This window comes from Prunus dulcis, chromosome 6 (genome assembly GCF_902201215.1).
Source record: "Prunus dulcis chromosome 6, ALMONDv2, whole genome shotgun sequence".
Classification (NCBI taxonomy): Eukaryota; Viridiplantae; Streptophyta; class Magnoliopsida; order Rosales; family Rosaceae; genus Prunus; species Prunus dulcis.
Genome location: NC_047655.1, coordinates 22060930 through 22075694, shown reverse-complemented (window position 1 = coordinate 22075694; position 14765 = coordinate 22060930). Strand labels below are relative to the sequence as shown.

General features: G+C 38.8%; 2 protein-coding genes across 2 annotated transcripts; one reads left to right on the top strand and one right to left on the bottom strand.

The window, feature by feature from the left end:
* Positions 1–1959: 1959 nt before the first annotated feature.
* Positions 1960–3990, bottom strand: LOC117632119 (F-box protein SKIP2). The gene has a single exon (XM_034365525.1). The coding sequence runs from the start codon at positions 3858–3860 to the stop codon at positions 2247–2249; it is 1614 nt and encodes a 537-aa protein (XP_034221416.1). The 5' UTR covers positions 3861–3990; the 3' UTR covers positions 1960–2246.
* A 2439-nt stretch (positions 3991–6429) lies between these two features.
* LOC117630470 lies at positions 6430–7729 on the top strand. Its single transcript, XM_034363182.1, has 2 exons — positions 6430–7323; positions 7445–7729. Exons 1-2 carry the CDS (start codon positions 6430–6432, stop codon positions 7727–7729), a joined length of 1179 nt encoding a protein of 392 aa, XP_034219073.1.
* The last annotated feature ends 7036 nt before the right edge of the window (positions 7730–14765 follow it).

Below are 14765 nucleotides of genomic sequence, written 5' to 3'. Positions count from 1 at the left end.
GCTACATACCCTGTATGGCTGGCGAACTCTGTGATGGTTCGGAAGACGAAAGGCGGTTGGCGAATGTGCCAAGACTATACCGATCTGAACAAGGCTTGTCCGAAGGATAGCTTTCCGTTGCCACGCATCGATCAGCCCGTAGACGCCACTGCCGGTCACGATCTGCTCAGCTTCATGGATGCTTATTCGGGCTACAATCAGATACTCATGCACCCTGCCGACAGCGAACATACGGCATTTATCACAAACAGAAGATTGTATTGTTATAACGTCAGAGAATAGTGAAACATTCAAAATACCAGAAAATGCCCTTGGTTAATTCAGATATTAAGAATAAAAATTATTAATTAAATGAGGATAATATGGTATATTCACACTTTTTCATATTAAAAAAAATTAAAATTAAAAACAAAATCAGATAATAGGTCCTGCTTTTATGGAACATAACTACCTATATTATCTTTTCTTAACTCTAAAAATAAAAGAAAAAAGAAAAAAGAAAACCAATTGGAGGGGCTAGTATATATAGATTTTGTTTTGCCTTATTCTTTTGCCCTTGGATTTGTTATAAAACAATAATTTGGGCGTCATTTCCTATATCATGATATTTTAATTTATCCATAATCAGAATTAAAATAAGGAGTTGCATTCAAAATACACATTATTTGTGTGTTTACTAATTATGGGAAATAAAAACACTAGTGAGCAGCACACAATATTATGAATTCAATTCCTAATTTTGAAGGAATTGGAATCTTTGGGTGGAGAATCATGGTGCCATCTCATTGTTGGAAAAATAACCCACAATAGTCAATGGGGTCTAGACGAGTAGAAAAAAGTCTTGACTTGCAGACCATAGGCCTCAACCTCAAGTTTGAATTCTCACGGCATCATAGTTGTGTGTGCGTGAAAAATCCATTCATCCCTTGTAATTTAGACTATAATTTGTACTTAAAAAAACATCATCATAAGTTCACTTCTTACCCATTATATCATCACACAATTTTTAAAGTTTCAAGGTTACAATTCTCCTTAACCTACTAAGTCTCATCCCTCAATTTTATTTTTTGGGATCAAAAGTCACATCCCTCAATTATAGATCAGTAAACATGTGATCTATTCTTTAAATCCCAACTAATAATTTGGGTTGGTAATAAACAGTTGGGATAGCTTGGTAATAATTATATAACAGCCCTATTTAGAGGAAACACACAATCTGCTACAACAATAAGTGGGAATATTGAAGAAAAAGGAGGGTCAAGTTGGTTCGGCCGCACAATCTTGCAAGATATACCCAATAGCTTTTTTTCACGCTGGCAATAATACTGCCGGGAGGACAAGCATGCAAGCAAACCACCATGACCTTAAATGTTGGAAGAAATTCAGGAACAATGCTTCTGTAACACTCACAAGCTCTCTCTCTTAACCACTTGTCCAAACCAAAACCCTTTGCCTTTTTCAACTTTGTATAATTGCTTGCTTTGCCTTTTCAAGTCGAAGCTAGCTGCAAAAGTCTGATCTGTTACTCAAATAAAACCAAACCCTCAAGCCTCAACCCACTCAGGCACCTAGAACAGAATCAATACATCACTCTCCAAAAGGCCTCTCAATACAACAGTATCACCCATATCACATTAAATTGCACAAGGGCTATATGCAGCATGAATTCAAACTCAACCAACACAACCACACAGATCAGAAAACAAATACAAGCAGTTTCGGATTCTCTTTGATCGAGCAAAAACTGATTATAAAGCACTTCCTGCATCAAAACTCAACACCATCCCGCGCATATATTCCATCGATCACAATAGTAGAAACAAGCCACACAAGTCCTACCAATCTAATAGTAGAAACAAGCCACACAAGTCTTACCAATCTAATAGTAGAAACAATCCACAAACTACCTTCAGCTCAGATAATAAAAAACGACCCAAAAAAAAGGAGGGACAAATGATATCAAGGGGAAAATGTAGGAAAAAGTAAACAAGTTCTCAAAGAAGCAAATTACCAAAACTGCAGAAAATGAAGTAGGTATGTTTCCTGGACAATTGACCTAAATAAGTACAACTTGAATGCCAGCTTTTCTGAAGGCATTTCCTTGCGAACAAAAATCCAACACAGCATCATAAGGCCGAAAATGAATACAGAAGAAATTCAATTGATCAATAAACTGTAATGTAAAACAACATGACAACGTGAGCTGAGGCACCGAAGGCAACTTCGGTCGCCCACATAAAGATTCCCTACGAGTTTCCACTGGAACTACTCTCACTAACTGGCCACCTTCTGAATGTGCATGGAACAAAGCTTCTACCTGAAAAAAACCCAAACTTTGTTCTAAACAATGCCAATGGACCATTGCTACTTGATGGAGCAATAGCAACAGCTACGTGATCCATCTGAAACTCCATCCCGCTTTCCACAGCTCCACTTGCACAGCCACTAGGATCGATTGATCCAATTTCACCAGCATCCCAATTCACAGTCAAGGATCCTCTCCGTTCCCGCAACCACTCTGCGGCCTCACCGCTCACTCCTCTGCACTTCTTGACCTTAATCTTGGCCAAACTAGGACAACCCCAAGCAAGCATTTCAAGACCAACATTGGAAATTGGGCACCCCTTGATACAAAGCTTCTTCAGCGCCACGCATTTTGCAGCAATGCAAGCAAACTCTGCATCCCCAATTGAGCCACTACCGCAAAGCGCCAACCTTTCCAGCTTCTGGCAATTGGAAGCTATTGCCGTCAAGCTCAAAGAGGTGGGATTGACGCCAATCAGAACAAGCTCTTGTATGTTTGGGCACTCTTTAGCTATGGCAATCAAACCCTCATCCCCAATCCTATTCGTCCTCCATCCATCAATGTGAAGCTTCCTCAGTAGTTTACAGTGTTCGGCAACACAAATAAGACCAAAATTCGAACACTCAGGAGCCTTAACAATGTGCAAGACCTCCAAATTCGAGCATTTCGAAATCCCCGAAAGCCCCAAATCGGTCACTTGCAACCTCTCTAGGTGAATTTCAATCAAACCCCGATATCCATTTCCAAGCTTTTCCAAAACCCTATCCCAATCCCCCAAACAGCGGATTAGCTTCAAAGTCTTGAGATTTTTCGAACCGACTATAAGCGGTCCAAAGCACTGTCCATTAAGTATCTCCTTCAAGGTTATAGATTTCAGCGAGGACGACGCCATCTCTGCGCCGATCGGCTCGGAGCCGTCTTGGACGCCACGGAGCCGCTTCACCGAGAGCTCCTCGAGCGCCGTGCAGTGCTCGACGACGGCGTTCATGGCTTTGGAACCGAACATGCACGAGCCGCACGATAGCTTCTTCAAGCCTTTACAGTTCTGCGCGAACGAGGCCATCCCAAGGTCGGTGATTTCGCGGCAGCCACGAAGCTTGAGCCGCGTGAGGCTCTTGCAGCGGATCGAGATCAGGACCAAAGCGTCGTCGTCGAGGCTGATCGATTTGCGATCGCAGCGAAGCGCGAGCTTCGTGACCGAGTCGAAGCGAACGAAGAGAGAAGGCAGGAAAGGGAGGAGCCCGGCTTGGGCTTTGAGAGAGAGGCGGTGCCGGCTCTGGCCGTCCACTCGGAACCACCGGTGGCAGACGAGCGAACTCTGTTTCCGGTCGCCGGAGCCGAGGAAATGGAAAATACTGGCCAAACACTCGTCGGGAAGATCGGCAGTGTAGTCTCGTCCGTGAGTGACTTCCTCGTAAAAGTCGGGTTCTTCGTCGGGCTGAACCGGCGAGGAGGAAAGAATCGGCATCGGTTTGAAGCTGAACCGGCGGCTGGTTGAGATTTCTCTATGGCCATGCTCCGCTGGAGCCTCGGGAAAGGAAGAAGACTGTCCCATAGTTCTGCCGCGACTGAATTCGACGCGCCGCCAGAAGAGCGTGTCCGGGAGAGAGATGGAGAGAGAGTTTTGGTGGTTGGCTTCGATTTTGGTTATTTCAAAGTTTGTGATTATCTATCTAGTTTCTGCTGCTTGTGTGGGCGTTGGCGCTATAAACTTATAAAAGGCGCGTAAGCTGCACGTGCGCGTGTGTGCGAATGGGTGTGTGTTTTTATGTGAGCACTAAACTATGTAAACCCGTCATTTTTTTAGCGAATTAAAGGCTCGAATTAAATTTTATTATCAATGTTACCCCCACCGTCAAAATTCGAACATTTCATCCATTAGTCCGTCTATTTGACCCACGTTGACGTTTGATTGAGGGTTATTTTCGGCATTAGGCGCGGATTGAATTAGCAACCTCTCCTCTCTCACACACTTCGCACTTCTCTTTCACATTGGTAGGGTAGGGTTAGAAAGGGACCGGAATTTGGGCGGGAAAAAGGACGAAATCTAAGGTTGGAATCGAGGGAATCTGAAAGCTTTTTCATAAAGGTTCTTTTGGCTCTGTTGATTCGACGCAGCATGAGTCTGGATGTGTTGCCTTTGCAGGTGCAGAACAGAGGGCCTCCTCCCAAGTACAGTAAGTAATCGATTTTCCCAATTTGAAATTGTTTAAGCTTGTGTGGTCCTTGGTGTCGGTTGTTTGCACATTTTGTGGTGTTGTCTGATATGCTGTTTTGAATATGAAACACTTGTGGTCCCGAAGCATTTGTGTTGTTTTGTCTGCATAATTATAGGTGGACCTGAGTGAATTTGAAGTTTAGAATGGTAGTTGGGCAGTAAAGAAAATTTGGTGTGGTAAAATAGTGGTTTTATATATAATTTTCTGTTTTTTTTAGGTGATCCAGATTTGTTCTCCCTAGAAATTCACCATGGAGGTTATATTTCAGAGGGGAAGTATGTTCGGGGTAAGGTTACTTGGGCAGACAACTGTAATGCTAACCACCTGTCAATGCTTGACCTGTTTGATGTTGCTATCTCTCTAGGATATGACCATAAAAAAATACAGTACCACTACTGGAACAAAAGAAGGGGGTTTGTTCCAATTGAAGTAGATGCCCATGTAGTTGAGTTTGTGGAGTATACACCTACTTCTAGAGTTCAACCTTTATATCTCTCATATAAGAATCAACCGCATTTCCCAGAGAGCCAGGCATCTGCATCTACTCCACAATTGGGGTTGGAAGTAGAAGTTGAAACTGAAATTGATGTTGGTGAGTTGGGGAACCAGTTTGTAGAAGTGGATGTTGATTTAGATGATGATGGTTATGATGAGGTACATAAGGAGGGAGATAATGAGGCAGATGACAGTGAAGATGATGAGGCTGAAGATGATGATAGTGTAGAAGAGGCTGAAGATGATGATAGTGTAGAAGAGGCTGAAGATGATGACAGTGAGACAGACATTGAGTTGATTGACTCCGAGTTTGAGCAGTCAGATGAAGAAGGGTTGAAGAGAGTCTTGGAAGAGGATGATAACTTGTTTGATAAACATGTAGTTGATGAAGAAAATGATGAATACAATGAAGAACCTGGTGAGGTTGACAGTGAAGACTACAATACCGACGATCTTGTAAGTCTTGATGAAGAATCTGATGAGGGTGAAGGTGTGAAAAACCGTAATCGCAGAAGAAAAGCTCCTAGATTTAAGCAGTTTAGAAGAGAATCTGATTTGCTGAAGCCAACATTTCATTTGGGAATGGAATTTACCAACATGGAGCAGTGTAGGGAAGCAATAAGGTATTATGCAGTTTCATGTGCAAGGCCATTGAAGTGGGTGAGGAATGATTCGAATAGGGTGAGGCTCAAATGTGAATGAGATAAAAAACAAAAGGTTCCATGTCCTTGGATGCTATATGCTTCTCATGTGGGGAAAGGTCCAAGTACAAGGATTAAGACATATGTTCCAAGGCATACATGTGGAAGGAGGCAAAGAACCAAGTATGCCACTTCATCATGGCTGTCTAAGAGGTTTGATGAGGAGTTAAGAGATAATCCCAAAATGAAAGTGACAGATTTCATGAAGTTAATAAGGAAACATTATGCCATAGATGTAACTGAGGCTCAAGTTTATAAAGCCAAGAGTTTTGCAAAAAAGAGAATTCTAGGCAGTATTGAAGAGCAATATGGTAAGTTGTGGGATTATTGTGAAGAGTTAAAGAGCAATAACCCTGGCAGTACTGTTATTGTGAAAACTGAATTGCAAGGTGAGAATCCTATTTTCAAGAGGATTTATGTATGTTTTGGAGCACTTAAAAAGGGATTTGTGGAAGGATGTAGACAAGTGGTGGGTTTTGATGGGTGCCATGTTAAGGGGTCTCATCCAGGGCAGATTCTAAGTGCAGTTGGGATTGATGGAAATAATGGGATGTATCCAATTGCTTTTGCGGTTGTTGAAGTTGAAAATACAGAGACTTGGGGTTGGTTCTTTGACATATTCTTTCAAGATGTAGGTATTGAAAATGGCAATGGATGGGTTTTCATTACTGATAAGTAAAAGGGTTTGGGGAATGCCCTTCATGCTTTGATGCCCAATGCTGAGTACAGGCATTGTGTGAGGCACTTGCACAATAATTTCAAGCTTGCAGGCCATACTAGTGCAGCTTTCAAGCAGAGGTTGTGGGCAGCAGCTAGGGCAACAACAATACCTGTATTTGAAGCTGAAATGGAGCAGATGTTGGGTCAATCTCAGGCAGCTTATAAGTGGCTTCAGGAGAGACCAGCTGCTCATTGGAGTAGATCACACTTTAGTACAGTCCCAAAGTGTGATATACTTCTAAACAACTTGTGTGAGTGTTTTAATGCTGCAATTCTAGAAGCAAGAGATAAGCCCATTGTTACTCTTTTGGAGAGAATTAGAACCTACTTGATGCTTAGAATGGCTAGACTTAGAGAGACAGTGTGGCCCCATGAGGTTGGTCCAAGAATATTTGGTATTGTGGAGAAGAATTCAATTGAAAGTGGCCACTGCATAGCTTTGTATGCTGGTGGGGGGAAGTATCAAGTTAATAGCATGTTGGGAGCTATGTTTGTTGTGGATTTAGAAAGGCATACATGTACCTGCAGAAAATGGGACTTAAGTGGAATTCCTTGTCCACATGCCTTGGCTTCAATAGCAAAGAGTGAGCACAGCCCTCTGGATTTTGTGCATGCACTTTACAAAAGGCCGGCATATGATAGGGCTTATGAGGGCTATATATCTCCAATGCCTAGTCAAGCATATTGGAGAAAAACAGGGCATGTACCTATCAAGCCACCTGTTTATCGCATCCAACCAGGAAGGCCCAAACTTAGCAAAAATAGAGAAGCTGATGAAATACCAAAAGGGGCAACAAAACTTAAAAGGTATGGCATTGTAATCACGTGCCGCAACTGTGGACAAGAAGGTCACAATTTTGCTGGTTGTCCCCAACTTCGACAGGTTTTAATTGTTCTTAATTTGTTTGTTTACATATTTCCTTTTGTTGAAAATGGCTATGTTAACATGTGATTGGACTGTTTTTACTATATTAACATGTGATTTGTTGTTCTTGACAATGAAGGGGCAACCTAGAGGTAGAGCAAGATGCGGTAGAAGGGGAAGAGGAGCTGTGAGGGGAAGAGGTGCAAGGGGAAAAGGAGCTGCAACTGCTAATGGAGATGTTGATACTACAAGTGTCAATGCAAGTGGAACAACTGCAAGTGGAACAACAACTGTCAGAGGTGTTAAGAGAGGCAGATGTGTTGTCAGTGAACAACAACAAACTCAGGCCAGACCAAAGTTTAATGTAAGTACTTGGATTATTGTGGTGTGCTTTGAATCAATCATTGCATTATTGAAGGCTTAAGGGATCTATGCTTGGAACAGGTGAAAAGAGGAGCTCAGGCCCCCTATGTCATAAGGAAGACCAATGTATTTGCTGATTCACAAGCTGGCCAAAGTTCACAAGCTCCTTCAGGACCTGCCCCAAGGTCACAAGCTCCTTCAGGACCTGCCCCAAGTAAACAAGCTCCTTCACAATCTGTCCCACATTCACAAGGTCCTTCACAACCTGCCCCAAGGTCACAAGCTCCTCCACAACCTGCCCAAAGTTCACAAGCTCATCAAGGTTCAAGTTCACAACCTCAACCTATGGTAACTTCTCCAAAAAGGCCTAGGTTAAAATCTCCAGCAAAACGAATAAGGCCATGGAGAGTTTAGTCAGTAATTTGAAGTGAATGGTTCAAGAGTTGTTATGTTTATTTTGGTGTTCTAGATCATCTTGGTTTGCAATCTATTTGCTAGTATATTGTTGAACTGATTTTGATATGAAGTGAATGGATGAAGATGTATTTTTGAAACAGAATTTGGACAAGCTTTTATGTAATCACATGTGAATTCAAATGTTGTATATTTTGGCCTTTGAAGTGCAGTTCATTTGGTGTGATAGTTACTATTTCAATGGTCAAAATGACAGCTTGCATTTTCATTCACCAAAACAGTTCTTACATTGTCAATTACACACCCTTTCTTACCCTTACAAAAAGTCAATCACCCATCTCTTTCTCACCATTACAAATTGCCAATTACCCATCTTTCTAACCATTACAAAATGCCAAGCACTCATCCCTTTCTAGCCCTTACAAAATGCCAACTACCCATCCATTTCTACAGCTGCCCATTTGTGCCTTTATCTTCATTCAAAATCAAGCACAAAATAACCCCAAACATGCACAATGACACCCAAAACCATGGGTTTTTCAGCTTCGAATTCCCTTTCTTTTTTTTCTGCTTCCAAACTGTTAATTCTCCTCAGCAGTCCTGGAATTATTTGCTTAGATCTATTGCACATAACAGGGTCACCCCACTCCCACATTTGACAACGTTTCTGCAAACCCACAGTTTTCAAAGGTGGAAATTCAAAACTGCAAATTTGAAACCCAAACTTCAAAATTCAACTCACCTGTGCACAAACATAAAATCTTTGTCCTGGATGTGAAGAGGTCCACGAAGTCTGAATTTTTGCAACCTTCCCACAGTAGCAGACCTGTGATGGCAACATCCATGGATTGCCATCTTCCAACTCTGAACTCCCTATGTGTGCGTTCGTCCTCATCTCTATATCTCTCTCTCTCTCTCTCAGCAACCTTCAATTTCGTTCTATTCCAACCTTCGATTTCGTCCTTTTTTCCGCCCAATTTCCGGTCCCTTTCTAACCATACCCTACCAATGTGAAAGAGAAGTGCGAAGTGTGTGAGAGAAGAGAGGTTGCTAATTCAACCCGCGCCTAATGCCGAAAATAACCCTCAATCAAGCGTCAACGTGGGTCAAATAGACGGACTAATGGATGAAATGTTCGAATTTTGACGGTGGGGGTAACATTGATAATAAAATTTAATTCGAGCCTTTAATTCGCTAAAAAAAAGGTCAGGGGGTAAATTGAGAATTATGTACAAATTCAGGGGGCAATTCAGCAGAATACCCTTTGCATTATTGTCTTTGGGAACTATCTAACAATTTTGTCCATATCTTTTAAAACTGTTACAATATTCACCATTTCGTCTGTCAAACTATGAACTTAACCATCTTTTAGCACTTTGTGAATTCATTTTTTACTTGTATGAATACTAGGTTAGGTTAGTGTTATTTCCATTATTTTTCACTTGGCCATATATAATTTATTGAGTTTACACAACATGAATTTAGCGTACAGGCAAATTGAATTTTGCTTCAAGAAAACAACGAATATACTCATAAATAATGTCATTGTAGTATGACGATTGTAAATTGTAATTTGAAATTTTATTTTTTTTGAAAATTTGTAAAAGACAATGACCAGGCTCATATAGGTATAGAGTGACTGATTTTTTTTCTTCTTTCTTTTAAAGTTTTGAAGTGCGTGACTTAGCCAAATTGTATGTTGGAATGACGAATTAATGTGATGGATTATTATGTGATTTAGTGATTGTGTTTTGTTTGTTGACCCCATATCCTCAGTTCAACTCAACTGGTGTAGGTGCCGTCTGAATTTGTATGCGTGTTTTGGTTTATGTGAGCTCCAAAACACCAAAAAAAAAAAAAAAAAAAACACAAGTCCACATAACATAACCCTTTGACTAGGACTCGGTCTATACCGTTTAGCCATGCTTTAATTTCAGGTTTACTTTTCTACCTAAGTTATTAATTTCTATAATAATAAATAATAAAAGAAGTGGAAAAATAAAAGAAAGAAATCTCCGGTTGGTTGTTCAATGCATGAATGAGTGTTGATTTGGGTGCATGCACATTTTTCTTTTGCTTTGCTATAAAGAATGCTAATCCTTTATTGGTGCTCAAAAGAAATAATAAATATATTGAAAGATAGAAAGAAAAAAAGAGAGAAAGAGAATCAAGTGTTATGTCCACTAGTTTTCCTTTATCTCTCTTTAAAGGCCATGTAATGACTCGTATATATTTGAAAATTATTTTGAGACCCTACTCCCATGAGTTGCCACATTTCTATGACATCCAAATGAAGTATGCAATGGAATGGTGTTGAGTAAATATTCTTAATCACTTTAATTATTATAAATTTTTTATCATATGCAGATGTCGGTCACTCATATTATAACACGTGAATTAGTAACAACACGTGACATTATCACTTTCACACCTATATATTTTCCAAAATAACAGTAATTTCATATATGAGAATAATCTAATTCTTCCAACCCAGTCAATCCGTTTGGACAGGCTTTGATAACTTCATCGGATTTGACTGGATCTCCAAACATACCTAGATTTGTTGATAAATATTTCTGTAAAATCTAATTAAATCTGGTTAGTCACATACTCACACACTTGGGAAGTTAAAAAGTAATTTCATGAAGTGAATATCGATCAGCGGTCGTGGTCTTGATTTAAAGTTTCAACCGATGGTCAAATACGTTGAGAATCAAATGAATGAACGATGGTGATTTAAAATAGCAGCAAAGAGCAAAGACCAGTATGTCCTTTTTTCTTCAAACTTCAAACTGCACTTCAATATATGAAAGTTTCCACATTTTGAAAGGTCCAAGTTCCAACTGAGGAGGGCACGTGTATGTATATATATATATATCTTCATTCATCCTCATGCAATGCAAGATGGTCAACACGACAACACACTGATATTTTGGTGGCATCGTGCCCACCACCATTATTCAAACTTTTCAAATATGGGGGCTTTTTTTATTTTTTATTTAGAATTAACACTGACTAGTCTCGCACTTCAATTAATGGTTAGAATTTCTCCTACTCTCTTTTACTTATATATTTTTGCTTTAATTTCCAGATATCTTCCAAGTCTTCTCTAGGTCTGGTCTTAGTTTCTGGCCTATTTTTTGGGTCTTGCTATTAATATACTTGTAATTTCATTTCTAAACTGTTAATATTCGTGTGTTTGGATTGTTATTGACTTATTCTTTGTATGTTTGGATTGCTATTTTGGAAGTGAAATATTCTAGTCTTTGTTGTTAGTTTTTTTTTATGGTCAAATGTGTCTTTTAGAAAGATTTCTAAGCTGATTTATGGTGAAATAACCAAAGGGGTTTATGATCAACTATGTTATAACTTCAAGCAATCGACTTGTAAATTTCTCAAGTGTTGGATATACAAGAAAGAAAAATAAAAGCAGAGCTAAACTTCAAAACATTTGGGCCAAAACCCTAGCCCACAATAAGGGCTCAAATGGCTCACTTAGAGCCCAATATATATATGTGTACAATTTTGGATAAAAAGTCAACAATCTTCGTTCTGGCGGAATTTTGAAATATCGATATCCTTTCTGAATAACCCTTTTTTTTTCTTTTTTTTTTTAAGTGTATCAAATAACACCTTTGATGAATATGAATAAAAGAATGTCATGGACTGAGAATTGTAACTATAACGGTCCAAACCCAAAATAAAAAAATTATCGGAGGTTCAAACCTGACTTTGAAGTTTGAAAGTAATTAGATTTATTAAGTCTATATATAATAACATTCAACAATGTACTTTTCTTGTGCTTCATACTTCTAAATAGGGGTGGGCATCTTAAACCGAAATACCGAAACCGTACTCTAATCGTACTGTACCATATCGATTTCATACCTTTTCAGTACCGTACCGTATCAATAGAGTATGCTATGGTAGCGGTATCAAGATTTTGGTACCGATCAATACCGTACCGTTCCGAATAGTACTTAAATATAATTTTGATTGCCTTTGTGTGTATGTTTATAGAGCCTTTTTCTTTGATTCATTTGATAATTAAAAGCTTTTTCTTTGATTTATTTGGCAAAAGTCATCTTTCTTCAAGCAACTCAATTAGTAATTTTTGATTTATAGGTGAAAAGGTTTTCATGATGAGAATATAATAAATAAAATAGTTGTAAAATATTCAACCAAGATCCTTTGAGTGAAAGAAACAGTATGTATTTTTATCTCTTAATAAAATTAGTGCCTATCACCGTTTGATTTTAGGATTATCCTTAAACTCTTTACTTTTGATTTGTAGAAAAGTCACTTAGAATCTTGATTAAGATGGAGGCTTTTTTTCTTTTGGTTAAATGGCAGGCCTAAGCTGACAACAAACTAAATTAACAAGGAATGACCCTGGGTTGAACTTGTTCTTTCCAATATATAACTAAGTTTGAACTTGTTCTTTTCACATTTTAAAAGTGGAGTTGTTGTGAGCTTGATATTAAAGCCCTGCGGGTATGAAGATGAAAATATGGAGTGAGGATGTGTCACAATGCTTAATTGTGTTCATTTGACATAAGACTTTTATGAGATAGTCATAGACTCGGATAATTGGAAACTAAGTTAAGAGGTGACACGATCAGAATTAATGTTACATCTTAAGTGACAAAGACCATCTCATCACGTGGCATGTCCGACCAACCTCACAAACGAGAGTTTTAAATCCGTGTATTTTGATCTCATCCAACTCCACGCACTTCATGTGTGAATTCCCACAAAAACATCCCCACATTGACTGTCTTTGTGCATCGTGGGCTTAATTAGACTGCAATCTTTCTAGAAAGCAGCTAAATTATTAGATGATCAAAAATATTGATCGTGATTCGTGTGTGGAAGATGAATTGTGGGCTTTAATTCCCTTATAGGCCTTGGGCAGGAAAGCCCAATTAGTTAATGAAGATGAAAGAGAGAGAGAGAGAGAGAGAGAGAGAGAGAGAGAGAGAGAGATTCTTCTGACTTTTAACTAAACTACTGGTGCAAGCAACAGCTGCTACACTGGAAACTTTGGGCTGTGGAGTCTGTTTATAGCCAATTAATGAAGATCAGTAAAAGGGTATATTCTTCCTAGTTACTATTTATTTTCGGGATAAATTGTAGTAATAATTCCTGAACTGTGTTTCTAGTTACATTTTTGTCTCTAAACCCCAAAAGTAGTTGATGTCGTACTCGAATTAGGTTCCACGTTGCACTCGTGGTCCACGAATTGCCCCTAGTTACATTGTCTTGGCTCTTTATTTACTATTTGACGCGCATATCTAATATATTATCAATCGAGCCACGGAAGCGAAGAAGATGAGAAAAGCAGGCTAGATATTGTACAGCATGCGGAAAAATACACCAACTTGATTCTATTCTCTTTTCTTTTCTTTTTTTCTCTTTGGGCAAACATATGCAAGTTTTATCACTTTGGTTGATAGCAACAGTACCTTTCTCGTGCAACGCAAACTAAGAGCCAGAGATTAAGCAGTATATAATATATATGGAATCTGATCTCTCTGATCTCTCTGATCTTTTTCTTTCACTGACGTTTATGAAGTTGAAAACTTAAAAGAAACCATTGATGGCCTGCTGCTGAGGCCCTGAGCAAAAAGAGAAGGAAAATCAAAACCTTTCTAAAGCTGGGTACGTGGTTAAGCTGTTTTGCTGCTACAAAATCAAAACCTTTCACCCCAAAATAATTGTGCAGAAGAAAATATTGAGGCTGGGAATTTGGGATTTGCTTTATTTCCAAAGCCATGTTTATTTGTGTTACGTCTGTAAATACCAGTGAGAAAGCAGTAACGAAGCTTAGCTGCATCAGTAAAAGCTGGTTTGTGTGTTATTAATTGTTGCAATAGTTTATAACTAAATTAAAGCCGAAGTAAAATACATAGGGTGTACGCCGTGCGTTTCAGAGAGACAATACGGCAACAATTATTTATGATGTTGTTTCACAGAGAGAGAGAGAGAGAGAGAGTAGAGAGATGAAACGAAAAAAAGAAAAGCACATTGACAACTCTCCATTGACAACTCTACCGAGTTAAGGAAACTGTGTCTCTGTCTCTCTCAACTCTCCATTGACAAGTTCCCTCTCTTATTTGGCATGAGCTTATTGAGCTGTTCCTTTCCTTCCTTTTCAACCAACACCCTATCAATGTTTAATAAAAGGAAAATGCTATGCATTGGCCGAAACCAGGAATTTTTTAACGGATATGCAATTTTGAAATGCCAAAAAGTCTTTGTGGATTGAACATTTAAGACTTTTCACCTAAATTAACTTTAGGTCCGTTCATGCATTCATATCATACATGAAAAAAAAATTATGTAAAAATATTGACTAAGTATGAAAAATGGTTTTTTGAAATAATCACTTTCTCAAGATAATTTTTTGCGGCTTTTATTTCTTACACATCAAATAAGAAAACTTGATTTTATGGGATTTTAGTATGAAGTGTATATTGACTTAATGAGCCATAATTTTTATCCTAAATCGTATTTTGCACTAAAACCGATTTTTCATATTTTGATTTGGTGGGAATTTGATTTTCTAGTATTTTTATTTGAGTCCAAATGAGGGGTACTAAGGTTTAGGCTAGTACAAACAAAGATTGTTTATGTGTTAATTGTTCTTGTTAATTCATATTTTCAGTTAACAGTGGTTAATC

Coding starts and splice junctions, on each gene's coding strand:
- LOC117630470 (XM_034363182.1), top strand. CDS start 6,430: ATGCCCAATGCTGAGTACAGGCATTGTGTGAGGCACTTGCACAATAAT. Junction 7,324..7,444: donor GTTGTCCCCAACTTCGACAG/GTTTTAATTGTT, acceptor TTGACAATGAAG/GGGCAACCTAGAGGTAGAGC.
- LOC117632119 (XM_034365525.1), bottom strand. CDS start 3,860: ATGGGACAGTCTTCTTCCTTTCCCGAGGCTCCAGCGGAGCATGGCCAT.